This window comes from Struthio camelus, chromosome 7 (assembly GCF_040807025.1).
Source record: "Struthio camelus isolate bStrCam1 chromosome 7, bStrCam1.hap1, whole genome shotgun sequence".
NCBI classification, from domain to species: Eukaryota; Metazoa; Chordata; class Aves; order Struthioniformes; family Struthionidae; genus Struthio; species Struthio camelus.
The window spans coordinates 20,568,892-20,587,488 of record NC_090948.1 but is presented as its reverse complement, the minus strand read 5'-3'; the positions used below and the strand labels follow the sequence as shown (position 1 = coordinate 20,587,488).

General features: G+C 40.5%; 2 protein-coding genes across 16 annotated transcripts in view; one reads left to right on the top strand and one right to left on the bottom strand.

Moving 5' to 3' along the window:
- Window positions 1-1,266: 1,266 nt before the first annotated feature.
- On the top strand, window positions 1,267-9,717 carry LOC104145991 (interferon-induced protein with tetratricopeptide repeats 5-like). Its single transcript, XM_009677817.2, has 2 exons — window positions 1,267-1,403; window positions 3,567-9,717. Exons 1-2 carry the CDS (start codon window positions 1,399-1,401, stop codon window positions 4,999-5,001), a joined length of 1,440 nt encoding a protein of 479 aa, XP_009676112.2. The 5' UTR covers window positions 1,267-1,398; the 3' UTR covers window positions 5,002-9,717.
- Window positions 9,718-9,797: 80 nt separating this feature from the next.
- Window positions 9,798-18,597, bottom strand: part of SLC16A12 (solute carrier family 16 member 12) — a 38,368-nt gene continuing 29,568 nt past the window's right edge. For 14 of the 15 annotated variants that reach the window (XM_009677825.2, XM_009677820.2, XM_068950103.1 and 11 more), the window contains 4 exons: window positions 18,001-18,144; window positions 15,014-15,605; window positions 13,645-13,904; window positions 9,798-11,749 (listed from right to left, as the gene is read on the bottom strand). In XM_009677825.2, the coding sequence (XP_009676120.2) occupies window positions 11,487-11,749; window positions 13,645-13,904; window positions 15,014-15,605; window positions 18,001-18,144 (1,259 nt within the window). In that variant the 3' untranslated portion in view covers window positions 9,798-11,486. Of the gene's footprint in view, window positions 11,750-12,430; window positions 12,478-13,644; window positions 13,905-15,013; window positions 15,606-18,000; window positions 18,145-18,597 lie in introns of all 15 variants that reach the window. The other variant, XM_009677827.2, reaches the window with a different exon arrangement.

The window sequence follows — 18,597 nt, the reverse complement described above, 5'->3', positions numbered from 1 at the left end:
TCTGAGAGGCCTCCTGGCCACCTCACACCCACAACCCCCCTTGTTACATTGTACTGGGGGTCCTTGGACATAGTTACAGATCCGGGGCCTTCCCGGCTTCTCCACCCTTCTTCACAAACACACTGGAAATATATTGCTGTCTCTTATACCACTCGTCATTGGTTTACCTTTATTTCAGCATTGGCTATAGCAATAAGCAAGTCACAACGCTTTCACAATGCTTTGAGCGTTAACAAAAAAAAAAAGTTTCAAACTTATTTACACAGGCATTAGTTACTGCCACGTAAACCACAAATCTGTCTGTATAACGTGTCTGTAAGCACATCTTCCCATAATTTGCTTCCAGGTTACAGAGCAGTCCTGCATGGACTTAAATGAGTCTTCTGCTTTGCTATTTCTGCCTTACTTTCTCAAAAGGATGAAGATAACTGATGATAGTATTCTGGTTCTGATCATAAAGTTTATCAGCAAGAAAAATCCTACTGCCTGGACAAAAACTATTCAGAATTAGTCTCACCTCTTCTGGAAATCTATTCTATAGCGTGGTCCCTATGGCCAACAGACTCTTGTCCTGAAGGGCTTGTCTTCTGGATAGTTTTAGGGGAACCCTGGCAACATCTGCACCTATAGCAAAGGCAAGGGATGTTCAGAGGGTCAGCAGGTCTTGGAGATAACTGACTTACATTTGGGAATACTTTTGTGCCTTTAAAAGTGTGATTTAGCCATCTGAAATAAGTAGGCCTAGATTTTCAAAGGGAATCAGGCTTCTAATTCCTGGTGAAAATGGTACTAGCCTAAGTGCAACTGAAATGATCTTCTAACAGGTATTAAATGAAGCAGTTAGGAGCACCTGAGGATCTAGGAGATACAAATCTGAATTCTTTTTGTCCTAGATGCAATGCTGAGTGACACAATACCTTTCAACTAGGAGCCTAAAACGTAGCACAAAATTTTGCAAAGATTCATCAACAGAGGCAGGAGAGAGAGACGATCCGTTCCCTACTAGCCTATAAAATGGTATCAAGTTCAAACTGCATTAGTCTGAGATAGTTTCGTTACCATAGATGCCTTTGGATTTTAAGCAAAGTAAATGCTCCGAGCTACTAAAAGCTGTTGCCACTTTCTCTGCAGCACAATTCCATATGCAGCATAAAACCAAGACGGGGGGGGGGGGAACACAGCACAGTGACTCCTAAGTTTCTATTCCCCTACTGGCAGCTATTTCAGTCTCTTTAGGAAATTTGGAGGACAGTCGAGGTTTCACTTTCTGATTCTCAGTAATTTACACACAGATCACATGACGGCTGGAGCACATAAAAAGCAATTTGTAACAACAGTGAGCAGCACTCTGTTGCACTCTAAAGCTACCCTAAAGCAGCTGTCAAGACAGGGAAAACCATGAGGTAAGTCAGCAGCCCAGCCTCTGAACTCCGCCTTTTCATTGTGTTCTTATGCCACGTACAAATTGTAAGCTATTATTAGGAGTAAGAAATTGAAGCAGTCAAGGACTTAGAGGGGCAAACATTAGGAAAAAAATTACAGAATATTTACCAGGAGAATCAAAATAAAATAAGGAGTCTGTTGAGTGGTGTTATTGCTTCTAAGACATAATGTTATTGCTTCTAAGACAAGGGCCAGTCTCTATTCTGTAAACAGAGAGAAAATCTGCATGCAGTTCATGGATGAAGTTGCAGTAGCAGCTGGTGAATAGCTAGACGGGTGACTGACACTGGTATTTCTGAGAATTTATTTTCTGATTTGTACTACTGTGAGGAATAGGAAACAAGACAGTGCAAGTTATGTACTGCAGTTTGTAGCATAAGAGGAAGGATAACACTTTCTGAATGTCACACACACATTCAAATTCAGCAAAGCCAAGATGTTTATGCCAGTTTTGAAAATATCAGCACTTACAAATTATATGTTTAACTAAGATAAATTGTATTTAACCTGCATCACATATCTGTTTCTGTGATTTATTTATGAATATTAATTTTGCATTAATGTCTTCACATTATTCACTTCCACTGTTGTTTTCACCCGTCAGTTTTTATGGTTCTCAGCTGAGGTAACAAATGCAACAGAAAGTGCAAAGTCAGGTATTTCATTTTCATATAAGAATTGAATGGGGCTATTCCAAGCTATTCCTGGAATATTTTGCTGAGTTGAGACACAATAGCTCTAACTCTATGGCATTCACTTGTAGCCAAAGGTTCTACCTGGAACAAGATATTTTTTTTGCCATTAGTGTCATGCAGTTGCATGCCAGTTTATTCCCTTCCAAATTGTTTTCTAATACCCACTACCTATGAAAATCACAATAGAAACAAAGGAAGAAAATGCGTTTTATAGAAATAAATGCTCTTTTATCACTGTTCTACATTGTTAATGTGAATTTTTGAAAATTCTGATGTGTAAATATGGCTTTAGAAGCCTACTATTAGGCAATTGCTTCTTAGAAATCTTAGCTACAACTTACAGCTCTTCTGCACCGCATGCTGCCCCACTCTTTGGCCGGATGCTCTCCCGATCAGGAAAAGCAGATGAAGCAAGGGACGTTGCCACCCAGCATCATGCAGAGGAAGCTAAAACTCAAAACAAAATTGTGCTTGCTTACAAAGGCAGTGGTGGCAGAGAGCTTTGGTGCTGATACCTTAACTTTTCTGCAACTGTAGTGGTCATCTTCTCTTTCCATATTCTGAGGATAGGGTTCATGAAGCCAGCAGACACATGGCGCTGTCCAAACATTGGAGCAGCTCCTAAATATGGATGTTATTGATGCAGGATATGACTGTTCTCAAATCAAAGGCACACATGAAACACACTGAATAAAAAGCAAGTGGGCTGAAGCATGCAAGGTTGGTTTGACGTGGCATGATTCCAGGGCAGATCTGTTTTGGCCTCTAACACCCACACGTGCTTAAAATATACAGAAGAGTAGTAAAATGCAAGAAAATCTCTTTGTAGGGTGTAATAAGTGAGTAAAAATAAAAATAAGCACTAGAAACAAGCATATTACTAAAAAGCCATTACAGGAAACAACAGTATTCACAGACAGAAGCTATGGTAAACAAATATAATTCATCAATATCATCAGAACATAAAAACGATGCTATGATCCAACCAATAAGCATTTGCAAATTCAGGAAATTCAAAATGAATTTTATAATACAAACTTTAAAATGTACAGAGATATAGGAAAGGCACTAAATCACTTACCTCTTTTGGGTAGGCTTCAGTGAATTTTTAAAGGGCAGAAATATATTCCTGAGGCCCTTACGCGTGCTAGCTTTACAATAGAGACTGACCCTCCTTTATGACATCCAGATCACTGGATCTTTTGCTATATAACAGGTGACCTCGGTTACACTGGCAAGAAATACTAGAAGAGCTATTCAGCTCTTTAGAACGATGGCTTCCCACAACTTTGGCTTACTTGAAGTATTGTTGTCTAGCGGTATCAACTGAATTATTGCCTGCTTTTAAAGTACGTCATGCCCGACTCAAATAGAGCAGTTGCAAAAAGCAGATCAGATACAAGTAAGCTCTTGTGTGATTTCTTCTAGTATCCTTTCCAAGAATGACATCAAGAGCACCCTGCTGCAACTGGAATGTCATTTTACATGGATTTTGCTGAAGGAGGATGTGGATCTTGATAACCTAAAGGACACAACAGGCGATCATATTGAGTTTCACCTTACAAAATCCAAAGTTGCAAGTTATAATATGCTATCATACGTGTGTCACCTAAAGCACTTAAATGAGGATGCCCTGAAAAATCTACAAAAAGCTGAAGAAGAAGTTGAAAAAAATCATCCAAATGAAACTGACAGGAGAAGTCTGGTTACCTGGGGGAACTATGCTTGGATTTATTACTACATGAACAGATACAAAGAAGCTCAAACCTATTTAAGCAAAGTGGAAGACACCTGCAAAAAGCTTTCAAGCACTGCTCGCTATAAGATTCAGCTTCCAGAGATCTATGCTGAAAAAGGGTGGGCATTATTAAGGTTTGGGAGAACATACTATGGCAGAGCAAAGGAGTGTTTTGAAAATGCTTTGAAGGAAGAACCTAACAACCCAGAATGTAATGCTGGCCGTGCAATAGCAATGTATCGTTTGCAAAATGTGTCTTGGCAAAGCTGTAAAGATGAAAAATCATCCCTGGAACCCCTGAGGCGTGCAGTGGAACTGAATCCAAATGATACCTCTCTTGTGGCATTACTTGCATTAAAACTTCAGGATTTAAATCTAGTTGATGAAGGGGAGAGATACATTGAAGAAGCAATGAAAAAAACCCCTGATTTCCCTTTTTTTCTGCGATATGCTGCTAAATTTTATAGAAGAAAAGGAGACTTAGATAAGGCACTGGCGTCGCTGAAAAAAGCCCTAGCACTGACACCAACAAGTAGCTTTTTGCATCACCAGGCAGGACTCTGCTACAGAAGAAAACTGATTCAACTGGAAAAGGCTGGAAAACATGCACCCAGAAAGCAAGTGGAAGAACTCATTCAACTTTGCATTTTTCATTTTAAAATAGCAATTGAGCAGAAGTCAATATTTTTTGTTGCCTACTATGACCTAGCAAATATGTATGCAAAAGAAAATAAGTATCAAGAAGCAGAAGAGACATTTCATAAAGCATTTCAATTGATAGATCGACACACTGCAGATAAACAAGAACTCTGCTACCATTATGGACATTTTCAGTATCTTTACAGGAAATCAGAATCTGAAGCTATTAAATATTACACAGAAGGGCTGAAAATTGAGATTGATTCCTTTGCTAGAACTAACTGCAAAACTGCTCTGAAGAAACTGTTGGAACAGAGAATTCAGAGAGGTTCAGCAGATGCAGCAGCTTTTAGCACACTTGGATTCATTCATCAACTAAACAGTCAGAAACTGCAGGCAATTAAGTGCTATGAGAAAGCCCTGGAACTGGATCCTGAAAATGAAGAATATCTGAGTGCATTGTGCAAGCTACGATTTTCCATCTGAATCTAAAGCTCCCAAGAATTCCCTCTCACAACCACCCCCTCAATAAAAAATTTCAACAGACTCCCAAAACTATTTTTTTAAGGTTGAAATTATAACCAGATGAAAGACATAGTAGCATCACCTTCTGGTGATAATGTAGAAATTGAAAGCATTGATTTTTCATTTGCCAACCTAGAATATGCTTGCTAACATTGAAAAGCTTTGAATGCTCTTCAATACTGATATTTCTATAAAGGTTGTGTTTGAGTTATGCTCTCAAGTACACAAAGCTTCTAAGCTAGAAATCATATCTTCTACTGAGAAAAAGATTAAATGTTACAGGAATACCGCTCCCTGTCTGCATGAAAGGCATGATGATTCTAAAATGGACTGGATATTTCTGATACCATTCCAAACATCAATAAAAATTCTGTTTTAAATGTTATTTAGAAATAGCTCGTGTTGAACACCTGTTTAGTTTACTCTACGTCATTTGCTGTTAAACGCCTTTTTGGCTAGATCACTAGAAAGCTTATAAAACGTGTATTATTGCTGTGAATTATTAAAGAGCATAACATCAATCAACTGTTGCTTTTGGTATCTCTCTGCAGGCCAGTCCTCATGTTAGCAGATGAAAGAAATAGAAACAACCACTTGAAGAAGTAACAGGGATGAAGTTTTGGCAGGATATGAAAGGGTCAGCAGATAGCCCCATTTATTTCACTAGACTCTCAGCAAAGCTGGCTTCGGAGGTGTTCCTCTGAAGAATTAAACTCTGCACAGAATAATATCTGTCCAGTTCAGCGAAAACCACGCTCTGGGAAACCACTACAGCAAACGTTCGGAGAGGAAAGAAGATGCAGAAGAGATGGCTCTCTCCGGCCGTAGTTGTGAAACAAGCAGAGGACAGAAAACAAACCCAAGACTTGTGTTGCACCAGACCTGGGGTGCAAGCGTAGCTAGAGCAGAGTTACATGAGCAGAGTTACATGAGCAGAGTTACTGGAGAAAAGGAAAACAGAATACAAGGTGTATGTGGGAAAGGGGGTGAACAAACAGAGCATGCAGGAATGGAAAGTAAGTGCTATTTTTGAGGAGAACATGATTGTCTTCAGACTGCCAGCTAAAAGCAGTATTTTTTACAACTCGTTATTCTATTTCAGCAGTACCATACCTTGATACAGTAGATAGTAATGCTTGTGGAAAATTAATCCTGCCCTTCTGAAACACTTCTGAGCCCTTGCTGGTAGTGTAGAACAAAACAAATTGATGACAGAGCCTGGGAACCAAGTTAATGTGCACATTTCAGGGACAAGCACCAGGAGGCATAACTGCTTCAGTCACATGCTTGGCAACAGCCCTGTTAAATTCCCAGATTCAGCCAGCATCCGTTCCTCATGAAGGACGCGCACTTCTGCCTTCGACCGTTCTGGAGCCCTCCTGCCCCGCAAAACAGCAGCCCTAGGCACAGACAGGACAACAGGCCTAAAGGAGCATAAAACGTGATGCTAGGCCACAAAACATCAGACATGACACATCCCCTCTCAGCTCTCCCTCCAAAAACCTTTTATAACATGAGCAAGAGTGATCAAGAGCTTAACAGTGTATAAAACGCGCTTAATCACAACTTCTCCCTGAAAAAAAAAAGGGGGGGGGGGGGCTGGGGCTGGGGCAAAACCTATCCTCATTTTCTAACCACCCGCCAGGCTTCCTCTTACAAAGAAAGGTAGCCCTACCTAGGGAAAGACAGGGGAGAGAGGAAAACAGGTTGGACTGGGAGCAGGACTGACATGCCAATCCTGAAAGCTGACAGGAATAAAAATAGGGTTGAAGTCAGGAATCTATGATTCTCTACTGTGTTGTACTGGCTAGGTGTACAAAAATGGTACATTAGGTGACCCTACTGCCCTTATCAATCTTGAGGTATCTAAAATCCACCCTGTTTCCCTCTAGACTCTCCTGAGGGCAGCAGGGAGGAATTCAAGAGGCTCCCGACACTGTATTTGCACATCTCTGCTATGCTCCACATCCTGCTACCAGAGCCCATCCTGCCCCTTTCCTGGAAAATAAGCCTAGCAGAAATAAAGAGAAGCAGTAAAACATTCTGAGGAGAAAAATGTAAGCCTGAAATTTTCATGATAAGTCAGACAGGTTTAATCTCCATCACAGCGAAGCAAGTCAAAGTGAGACCCTGCGATTCAGGCTCTCTTATTTATCGTGCCTTGCTTTGTTTAGGCTCTGGAGGATTGTGCTAGACTGTGGCATACTACCCTGGGATGGTCTGCAAACACTGCTTTCCAGTCCTTATTTAGCATCTCGAAAATGCAAAGAACTTATTTCCCACAGGGTGGTGCTGCTGCATTGCCTGGCATGGTCACCTGCGGAAGAGGCTGAGCCCGAGCTTTTGGTAGCAGACAAAATGAAACATGCAGCATACAGTGTCTAATCCCACTGCCAAAACAGAACCATACAGAGGCCGAACACATCTCATTCACATTAAGTATGAAAACCTCACTGCAGCCTATGTTATTGCTACAGGGGAAAAAAAAAGGAGTGAAGACAACCCTGCACAAAGTACTTATTTACAAACCAAAATACAAAATTAAAATGCAGCAGAGCTGCCCAGAGACTTACAAATATATCAATTTTAAAAAACAATTAAAGATCATATGCTGCACTTACTTACACTGAATTCACTTTCACTGTGTGGAGTAGAGTATTATTTTCCAGGTAGGATGTGTTTGAGTTAGGATCCACGTGTTTCTGTCTTGGGCAGATGTTACCCAAGCCAGGTTAGACCACGCTGTCCCTGGAAGCCATACAGGCTCAGCGAGGCAGCGCTCCAGCCAAGCTGAAGTTCACCAGTGCTCAGCAGGGCTAGTGAGAACGGGTCATGTTATCCTGGCTAATTATTCACAGCTAGCTTGGGTATCTCTGCCTACCACTGCACTGTGCCACACCAGCACAGCCTGTATGGGGAACAGCTTGAATATTATTGCTATATAGTTCTATGTATAAAACCAACATTTTTGAACATTTTTCTGCTGAATTAGTTCTTTAAAACAAGAATTAATTGCAAGTGTTAATTGTGAACCATACAAATGGAAATGCCTACGAAAAAATATCTTGAAATAAATATACATCTGAAAACACTAATCATTTGTTACATAGTACTATTTAATAGGGTATAAATGTATATATCATTCCAAAATTCTTCCATAATATGCAATTCTATCATGTACAACTGCTGACATGTCATGAGGTTGAAAATAAATAAATACAATTTTGTTAAGGTAAAAACAGCAGTGACTTATAACTTACTGAAATAGCGTATCTTTCTTATAGTCCAAGTTAGTCCCTATTTCTTGGTATGAAACTTTTGCATTTAGATCTAAAAATGACATTTTCATCACTACTAATTAGTAGAGCTGTCTTTACTTTTTTTTTTTTCAATGTGCATATTGTTCCTAACTCATTAAAGAGAATTTTTTTCTTTTTTAAATGAATGTATCTTACAACCAAACTTAAGGCCTCTTGCTGTATTTCATCTACTGTCATGAGAGTCACAATCAGATTACATCTCAGGATCACACAAACAAAATTAAATTAATAACAACTGAAATTGCCTTTTAATTTTTCTTAGGATGCAAAGTCTCACCAGTCCTGACTCAGGCTAATGGTCCTTCCTCACAAGCACAGACCAATAAAGAAGCATCTTCCCTCTGCTCCTGTTCTCACAAAAAGATGGCTGTGTAAACCTGGAAGAATGACTGCAGGTTATATTAGCCAGGAAAACAGTCACAAACCAAAAGAAAAATATGGTTCAGACACAAATCAAATATGCAATAACATGTTATGAATTTTGTTTTCTTTTGGGAGTAGTTTATGGGAAATATTCATTAGGAAACAGAGGCTGGTAGAAAGCTGAAAGACAGTTCAGTCTGGATGATGAAAACTTTTCCAGATTGTTTGGCATGCAGGTTTTTTGAACTTCAGCTTTCAACAACAGCTCTTTTAGGCTACGTTAACCAGCTGTTACATTTACAATCAGAATTTTGCCCGAAGAGTGATATTTAACAATATTCCAAATTCAGATTGGAGTACTTCTACTGTTTGGCTTCAAATATTAGGTCAGATTCAAGGTAAGATTTTTCCCGTGCAAATACTCATTTCTATTTGTTACCTGTATGACCATATCAAACTTAGAGGCCCTCTCACCTTCACTGTGACCAATTTAAAAGCATGTTAGGAAGAAAGGGAGGAGTCCTAAAGCTGCACTTCTGAAAAATACACAAACCAGATGAAAACAACTTAAAGCCATTAGTATGGTGGGTCCATCCTGCCTAGCACTAAAAATACAGCACCCCCACAGGATATTTCTGGCACGCACCACTCCGGCTGCCTCTTAGCAGTTCAGCAAAGTGAAAGGGGCACATTTGGGGAAATCTTTGGCCTATACAGACACCTGGGGTGGCCTGTGTCATTGGCTCTGGGGCATCTGGTGGAAATGCAATCCATCCTTGTCCCAACCTGATGCCACACAGAGCTGAAGTAACACTATGTCACTAGTTTTAAGCAGGTTTTGCGCTCCTCGCTCCATCTGTGTTCTGTGCACATAAATCACGCCACTTGCTCTGAACAGATTTCTGGAGCGTGGTCGCTATAAACGCTTTGAACGCTGCCAACTGAAGTTAAATAAGATCAATGTTATATATGAAATAAGCATGAAAAATAGAACTACTTAACACACATTTATATATATGTGTGCATGTATGTGTTTATTTTATATATATATATATATATATATATTTATAGATAAAAAATACATAATCCCCCTACGGTTGTGCTCTTTATGCTCTTGATCTAAACCAACTTCACAGTCTATGTTGCTTTCTCTTCTGAGGCACGGAGTGGAATAAGGTATCACTAACAAACACAGAATACATTGTAGATGATTATTTAACTACTAATTCAACATTGATGAAAATTATTTGGACTCTGATCAATTTACTAATGAACAGAACAAAGCTTTATACAGTATCAAAGTACAGAAATGATTTGCATTTCCGAATGCAAAGTTCCTCCATCTCTGACAACAGCTTCATTTTGGAAATGCAGAAGCATCCCATTATTTAATAAATCATCACATCAGTAATTTATCCCATGAAGTACATTCAGTCTACAGCATTTACAAAGCAGCCAGCTGTAGTATTTTCCTAGCACAAGTAGCAGGAAATCATCGGCAAATCACAGCTGTTGTTTTCTGGCCACCCACAACAAATGACCTGATCAACCCTTCAGCTGATACAAATGAGTACTTCACACCATCTGAAGACAGAGCTTCTGGGTCCAAAAAAGGAGAAAGCCCTGATATTACAATATCACAGAAACAACCTGTCTGCAAACATCCTCTTTCCTAATGGTCTGCAGAGCAAGCAGTTTCTCAGTTATCTGCTAGCACACTCTACTTCAACAGCTGCTGATTTCACAGAAGGAAGAGACAGCGTGTTTGGAAAAACACGAGCCTCTCCACCTGGCCTCCCAGGCTGATGGGCTGCCTTTGGACCTCCACCAGCTAATGCAGCGAAAGCAGGCTCTGTCTGTCGGCGCTCCTCATCTCCCAGCACAGACGTACTCCCAGAGCCCCAGCGGCACCACAGCCGCAGCCCCTCTGCCACCTTCCCAGAAAGGGGTCAGCTGGAGGACAATACTTGGAATGGCAATGCTTAGAAATTCAGGCTTTAATGTTCTCCAGGAAAAAAAAAAAAGTGATGACTGCCTCAAAATTTTGGTATAGCAGAGGTTTGGGAAAGTTGCTTTAAAAGCATATTTCAAACAAAGTTGCAAAAAGCATATTTCAAACAAAGTTGCAAAAAGCATATTTCAAACAAAGTTGCAAAAAGCATATTTCAAACAAAGTTGCAACTTACATGCAAAAGTTAGGCACCCTGTAAAAAAATAAAGTTGCCTCAGAGATACTTTTAACATAAACTACAGCTTCCTGCCAGATTTTCTTAAAAATGACTTCAGCATTTGAAATCATTATTTGCAAAGAGTTTTATGCAGATGAATAAATGTAAAGGCTTTTTTTGGTGGGTTCTTTGATTAGTCCACTGAAACATAACAGACCAGGACACTAAAAAGCTTATCTCATTGACACTATTCAAAAAATAATTTAAACTTAAATTTGGTTGTTCATTTTGATGACTAATTACATCATAATTTACTTTTGATTATAGCCAATTATCTTCTTTAATATTACCTCTAGAGTCAGCATATTGCACTGGAAACAAATATGAACGCTATAAACTTTTTACTTTTAATCTAGCTTTGTCCTATTATTGTAATAACTTTGTATTACTGTTGCCGTATGTAGATTTTAGCCTACTAGAACATGACAGAAAAATCTAACTGGGAGATGCTTTGTTTCAGAGGAGTATTATCTTCAGCAGCACAACACCGCACAGCCACCTCTGGCTGTGCCGTGCTGAATCTTGATGGCGCTTGTCATCTGTTGCTGTAGCTGTTTGTATCCGCAGCCAAAAATTCAACATCCTTTTGGTCTAATTTTCCCGTGACAGAATAAGCTATTGCTCCATTTGTCCAGACGTGCTGTTTAGTGTTAGAATTACTGGTAAGTGACTGCAAATGTGTTCTTTTGATTCTCTTTGCTAGTCTTGCAAAGCACAATAACGTTGAACTAAACATCATAGAAAATCCGCACAAGAGGAACGATGCAGTATAGCTGCCAGTTGTATCCACAAGCCAACCTACAGAGAAGAAAAAATGTTTTTTTCAAGTTTCTAGATTTCTGATAATTTACAAATTCTGTGATCAGCAGCACTACAGCAGTTTTACCACATATCAGTACAATTAAACAATATCTATACACATAGCTGTCACTACACCTCGGTGGGTGGAGGGAGAAGGAATTTGACTTTAACATCAGCAGGCAGATAAGGTTTTTATGGGCTTCTTTTCAGAGGTCAAATCAATGAGAAAAGGCACAGCAGTCATTACTACAGCACTAAACAAACATCTTTCATATGCACTGATTTAACTGTCAGTTCTGAGATATGCTTAGGCAGCCCTAGGATTAAATATTGTGTGCGTGAGATCCTCATACAGAAACATTTAAGCAAGTCATGCCCTAGGCTCATGCATTATTTAGAAGTATTCCATTTTGCAGCATTTTTGCTATGGCAAAGGTAAATGAAAAACATTAGAAGCAGGGATTAATTGGAAGCAAATAAAATATGCAAGACACATACACACGCACATATATATATGGCCTTTTTAAAAAGAATTCTGACCTTCCACAATGCTCAAAATTGTGTAAGATCTTTTTACTCATCATTACTTCATTAGAATGACACTGACAGGAAAAATGATGTTTGGACATTAGAGCGATGAGAGCTGCATAAGAGCAAATAGTAGTAAACTTGACTAACCCATCTGTTCAAAGCATTTCAGAAACGAAAAGAGTAAGTCCTCTGGACTAAAAAAAAAAAAAAACTTAGAAAGAAACTCTTCTTTGGTCACATTTTCAAAATCAAGCAAAGCATCTTTTATTTTCCCCACCCACACAATTTCTGCTCTTAGGAGGCCCATTCCATAGTCTTTCTTTGAATTGCAGATTGCTCTATGTGTAGAAATCACCCCATGAAGACAGTACTTAACTGGAATCTAAAGTCTGGCAAAAGGTATAGGGGTATTATTTCTCTGCTTAGGGGCTACCTTCACATTCAGTGTGCGTGTGCGTTTGCTGTCCTTTCTCTCCTATTACATCACACCAAAGCCCACCTACAATCCTCCGTGGGAGACTGAAAAAAAGAGATGACAAGGTGCTCAGCATCTTCTCCCCAGTCCAGTAAACCCAGCAGAGGAAGATCAGTCTGACCAGTTCAAAGGAAAAATATTGAGACCATAAATAATTTATCCAAAATGTTGTGAAAATGCATAGCTTGAAAACCAAAGCTACAATACAGTATTTACTCTTAGCCACCAATCTCTTCATCTCAGCGTCAATACAGAGAGGGGCGGACAACTTTTGTTTGTGTTTTAAGAGGGCTAGATAGCCTTCTTTTCTTGCAAATTTTTGCTAATCCTGCTAAGATGGGGCAATGAAGCACATAACAACATGTAGTGCTACCTATATTCAATGGGCCTCCTTCTACTCATGTCAGACATTTTGCTAAGGAGAGTACCTAGCTGGAGGCAGTGCTTGGTGCCCACTCCTGATGGCTCTGTCCTCCCCTTCTCTGGAGACACAGAAATAAAGATGCAGGAGAGCAGCCCTGAGCCAAATGGCCAGATCCCTTCCATGGCAGTGAGGAGATCGTATGGGGAAGCCCTGACTCCACCAAGCACACATCCGGGCTTAGCCTGCCCTGCACTTTCACCCCTCGCTACACACATTTCTGCAGAAAGAGGACGCTCCATTAGAAGGTAAATATGAGACACTCAAAATTTTCCATGGCTTTAATTTTCCCAAACACTATAATCAAAATGTAAAACAGTCATTAAAAGTGGTAATAAAGCGTTCAATGTGACACTGATATCCTTTTTTGACCAGTTCTAGACTAAATGCTGGACTCTTCTGCTTTGATCCATAGGTAAATCTGGAGTAGCAATAAGACTATAGGAAAGTCATTTGTGAACTGACCTGCAACAGGTGGGCTCACTAGATACGGTATGGCATGCAGAAAATACACGACACCCAGTGCTGATGATAAGGAAGAAGTTCCCACTACATCTGCTGTCACAACAGGGATCAGCGTTACATAGGCTCCATCAAAGTAGCCAAAGGTAAATGAAAAAGGCACAAGCAAGGGGAAGTTTTGGAGAACTGGCAGGAAAAGACAACAGAGGCCATCCATTCCCACTGCAAAGAGGTAGCAAAAGTGCCGATACTTCTTCAGACACCTGCAAATTTCAAAATAGGAAGGAATAAGAATAGCATTGGATACAGCATCTCAGTTGCTGTGCTCTGACATGTAGCGTTTCAGCCTCTATCTTTTTTATATTGCTCAAATTTAAGTCCAATTTCATACACAAACTCTTCAAAATGAAAAGCTAAACCACCAGTGAGCCCAGCTAGGGAAAGCTGGCCATCTGCAGCTGAAGAAATATTCTGGAAAGCAACACCAGAAGCTGCACATGCTGCTCTTATAGTTGCCCCTGGTAAGAGAAGCAGCTCACCTTCCAGGATTTTGCAGCCCTTCAATCTGTTCTCGAGCTTCAGTTTTCAAAGCAATACTCCACTGGAATTTACATTTCAGCTCAGTAACTCTCTTAGCTGTTGTGCTTCACGTTACCCCTTAAACACTGGAGTTAGCGTGAGGTAAGTGAGATGGCAGTTCCCCTTCTCCCTACCCCACAAAACAAACGATTAATTTTTCCTATAAACTGAATAAGCAGAAAGAATAATGTGTCCTTTGGAATCAAGATACTTCTTAGCTCAACCAGTCTTCAGTGATGTTAAAGCTACTGCCCATCTCTGCATATCAATGGTTGGAATGAGCTGGCTTAGCAAAGGAGCCAGTCCTCATACACTGGAAAATGTTTAATGACTTTAGGTCAGTCCTTCTGAGCAGATACATGACAATGGTGGGCCAGACCCTTGTTCCTTTTCCATCACTTCTGCGCCTCCCCAGCAGCACAAAAGAGACAGAGAGGCAGGAGAAGTAGACTGATATCTACAGAATAGGTATAGAGGCTCAAGTTCAGTATACCTTTTGCGGTGGGTTACATTTCCATTATTGAACTCAAGAGTTTTGCACAAAAATTTCATTTCTTAGGGAAAAATAAACTAGCAGAAATTCAATAAAATCAGGAAAGACAAAACCATCAAACAGTAAGCATTTCTAAAAGTTAGACCATCTGCTGGTTTGTTGGAAAAGTTAATGCATACTACAGACAACACATCCATAATGTTAACTTATCACAACGTTAACTTTTACATGTATTACACTTCACTTGTATCCAGCCTCCCACCAGCTAAAGCTTACATTTCTTTAGCCATAAGCCATTACCTTCTGTCTGTTAGCCATCCAAAGGTGATATTACCAACAATATCAATGACACCAAGTATGGACATGAGGAAGGCAGCTTGGTGATGACTCACTCCAACACTCAAAGCATAAGGCACTAAGTAGACAAAGAGAGGGCTACAGCCATAGGCCATAAATAAAACTGACACTGCCAGCACCGTGAAGCCTGGCATCAGTAAAAAGTCATACTCCTTCCATGAGCAGTAGCATAAACATTCATGGGACCATGCTTTGATTAAAGGTGAACAGATGGACATTTGCTTTAAGTCTTGTTTCTGTGCCTCAGGGACATAATCCTGCTCAAGAAACTCTGGAGCAGTTTTACGGTCCTCCTTAAGAGCAATAGGCCGCATCAAGGCACCACAGACACAGAGGTTTAAAACAAAACCTCCCAGGATGAGTAATGCTCCACGCCAGGAAAACTGCTCAATTAAAAGCTGGACCACTGGGGCCAGGATGAAGGTACCAATTCCACTTCCTGACATGGCTATTCCATAAGCCAGTGCTTTTCTTCTGTTGAAATATTTGCCCACCATTGCAATGGCTGGAGAATAACAGAGTGCAAACCCAAGTCCTAGAAAAGAAAGCATAATGCAGATGGCTTAGCACTGAGCATGACACATGGAACACATTAACTTAAACCACATAGCCTACTTTCATTAGCACAGATGATCAGGCCAGTGACAGTGTGAAAAGAAACCAGGATGACTCCTTTCTTCCACTGTCAGTGTCACTAACTTGACAAATCTAACAGATCATCATTAATCTACAGTAACAAGACTCAGTAAGGAGTGATGGGTTCCTTTGATAACAAGCACAAGGACTATCAAGAAACATCAGTAAAACTATATGCCAGCCTCTACTGGATGAGATCTTAGCCCAGGGCCTGTGCAGAAAATGGCACTGGGCACTCAAGCCTGATGAGGCACTGCTTTGCGTTCAGGCTGTTGCAAACCTGTCCATTAATTTTTAGGTCTCTGAAACACAGTGTAAGGAGTCTGTCTCTATTACTATATGTTCTACAATAAACCTTTTTTAGTCAGATAAACAAAGTCCACATAGCAGCTGATCAGAATCCCAACCATTTCTAAATCCCTATGTACAAGTAAAGAGGGGAAAAAAAAAAGCCTCAGAAGGCAAAACCCTGTCCAATTTAGTAAATAAATAAGATCTATCTCTTGAGACTGGGAAAAAAAGGCATGGCTTCTGCTGAAGAAACCAGAATGCAGACCTTAATCATCAAATGGTTGTCCTAACGCTGAAATATACATTTCTGAATCAGACACAGAAACAAGTTCCTGACTGGGGTTTTGGAGCATGTCTGACATTTAAGTTAAAACTGTCCCCATTGCTTTTGGCAGAAATTACCAGCAGCAGACATAATCACCTGGAGCCGTGACAGGCTTGCAATGTTCTCCTGAAAGGCCTCACTGTGTCCGGCACTCACTAAGCCTCCTAGTACAGACTAAGGGGATTTCACCGACTCAGTGTGACAGTCGCCTGCTCTGGCACTTGTCAGGAAGTGAGAGGAGGAACCGGGCAGAGATACCTTGGGTTGGACCTGTTGGGGCAACACAGCCTGAGGAGAAGCTCTGTGCTACACATCACCACTCAGGAGCTGTGAAAGCTATACTCTATTTGGTGTATGTACCTTCCCCCCACCCCCCCCAAACTGAGTTGGCAGGGGGAAATAAGTCCCAAAAAGCCAATAACTGCCCTGTGAAAAGTAAATGGAAAATTTGGGACTGCAAACATATTCATACTTCTCAGAAGGAACCTCTGCTACTTATTGCCAGTCCCCCACCTCCTCTCTGCTTCATTCTTCAGTTTTAAGTCCTGCTGCTTTTATAGATCTAGACCTTAGATGTTGCCAGCTCCTCTCTGGGTCAGTTACAGGGGGGCTCTTGGTGCATCAGCACCAACCATTACCATGAGGTTTTTTCCTACCTTTATCAGTCCTTACAGACTAAAAGTTCACTGCTTATAGAATGGGCTCTTCACAACTCCATGTACAAAGTGCAACTGCTTTCCTACCTCAATATTCATAGCGGTTCTCATAAAGGAAGCCTCAGCCGCATTCAAATAGTATGCGATATGGTCCTTTGGGTTACAGGGCGCCTTTTTATTTGCTACAAACACATTTGTCAAAGATTAACATTGTAATCAGGAGCAACCTGCGCCACAATAAGGATTTTTTTTCTTAACAAATAAGCCCTTGGCAGCATGTGAACAGCAATAATCACACCAACTTGTTACCAAACAGCAGGGGACCAAGTACAAGGGCTTATATCACCGTGGCTACCAGGTCAGTATTAATAAGTAAGGAATGTCACTGTAACCACCAGCCCTTCTTAAGTTCTTGGGTGTACAGCAAAAAGACTGGACAGAGCACATCATAACGTAAAGGGACAAACAGCTACAGCAACATAATCAACCAGGAATTTGTTCGCTTTTAAAATGGAACGTGATACAGATAAACATCTGTCAGTGTGTCACTGAGGTGCGAGGTATTCACTCAGTCATCTCTGCCCATTCACTCATTTGTTTTTATTTAACATTTTTTAATATGCAAATATTTTGGGGCACTCAAACTTCTTCCGCAACAAACCCCTCCCAAATCACAAGCAAAAAGGAAATCTGTTTGTGCACCATCTGCAACAGAAGTCCCCCTTGCCATCTCATCATTTCAGAAGGTTATCAATAGTCCCCTCTCAACAGATATTGAAGAGTTGCTTTTGCAGCATGCTAACGTTGGGCTGTTGTTGACTCATCGAGTGCTGAAGCCCTCACAAGGGCAGCCAAAAGCTCTGTTTTATAATGAAGATAATAAGTCTGAGCATCTCTACAGACCAGTGCTTTGGCATTGTGAAATGGCAAAAGAGATTATCCCTCTTTAATGGGACGACCATCATTTTCAACAATCCTGCATTGCTTTCCTGACTGGAACAAATCAGATGAATGCCTCCTACCTGTAAGGACTCCTAATGATAAATAGAGATGTTCCAGGCTGGTGGCAAATGAACTCAGAATTAGTCCAGTAGATGCAAGCAGCCCTCCTAGCATGATACCAACTTGGCAGGACACATGATTACTGATCAGACTCCCAAGCGGGGCTTCAAAAAAAAAAATAAATAAAGCTGTTAATTAATGACAGGTCTTCATACACAGTTCACTACTATGATGATCATAAAGGAAGAGGAAGCAGTGGGCAAACAGAAGAAAATGGTGATGACAGCTACACCAAGTGGTGTTCCAACATCCCATCTATCATAACTGTGTGAACACCAAAAACCTTCTGAAAATTATTTTCCTGAAAGTCAGGGTAAAACTGAAATTTACAGTAGCTTTCTCAGTAGAATTACAGTAACAGATCTAAATCATTATGAAACACAGCTATTTTGCAGTTTTTTGGAGTCAAGAGAGGCCACAGCCACAACCAGACATGGCTCATTATTCCACACTTACAACTGGAGAGACCTCTCCCCTCCTGCAGTTTGCCCTTCAGCTCTCAGTAGCTTGCAGGTGTCCTTCATGCAGCCTCATTCCTCCGCAGCCATGCACGCTCC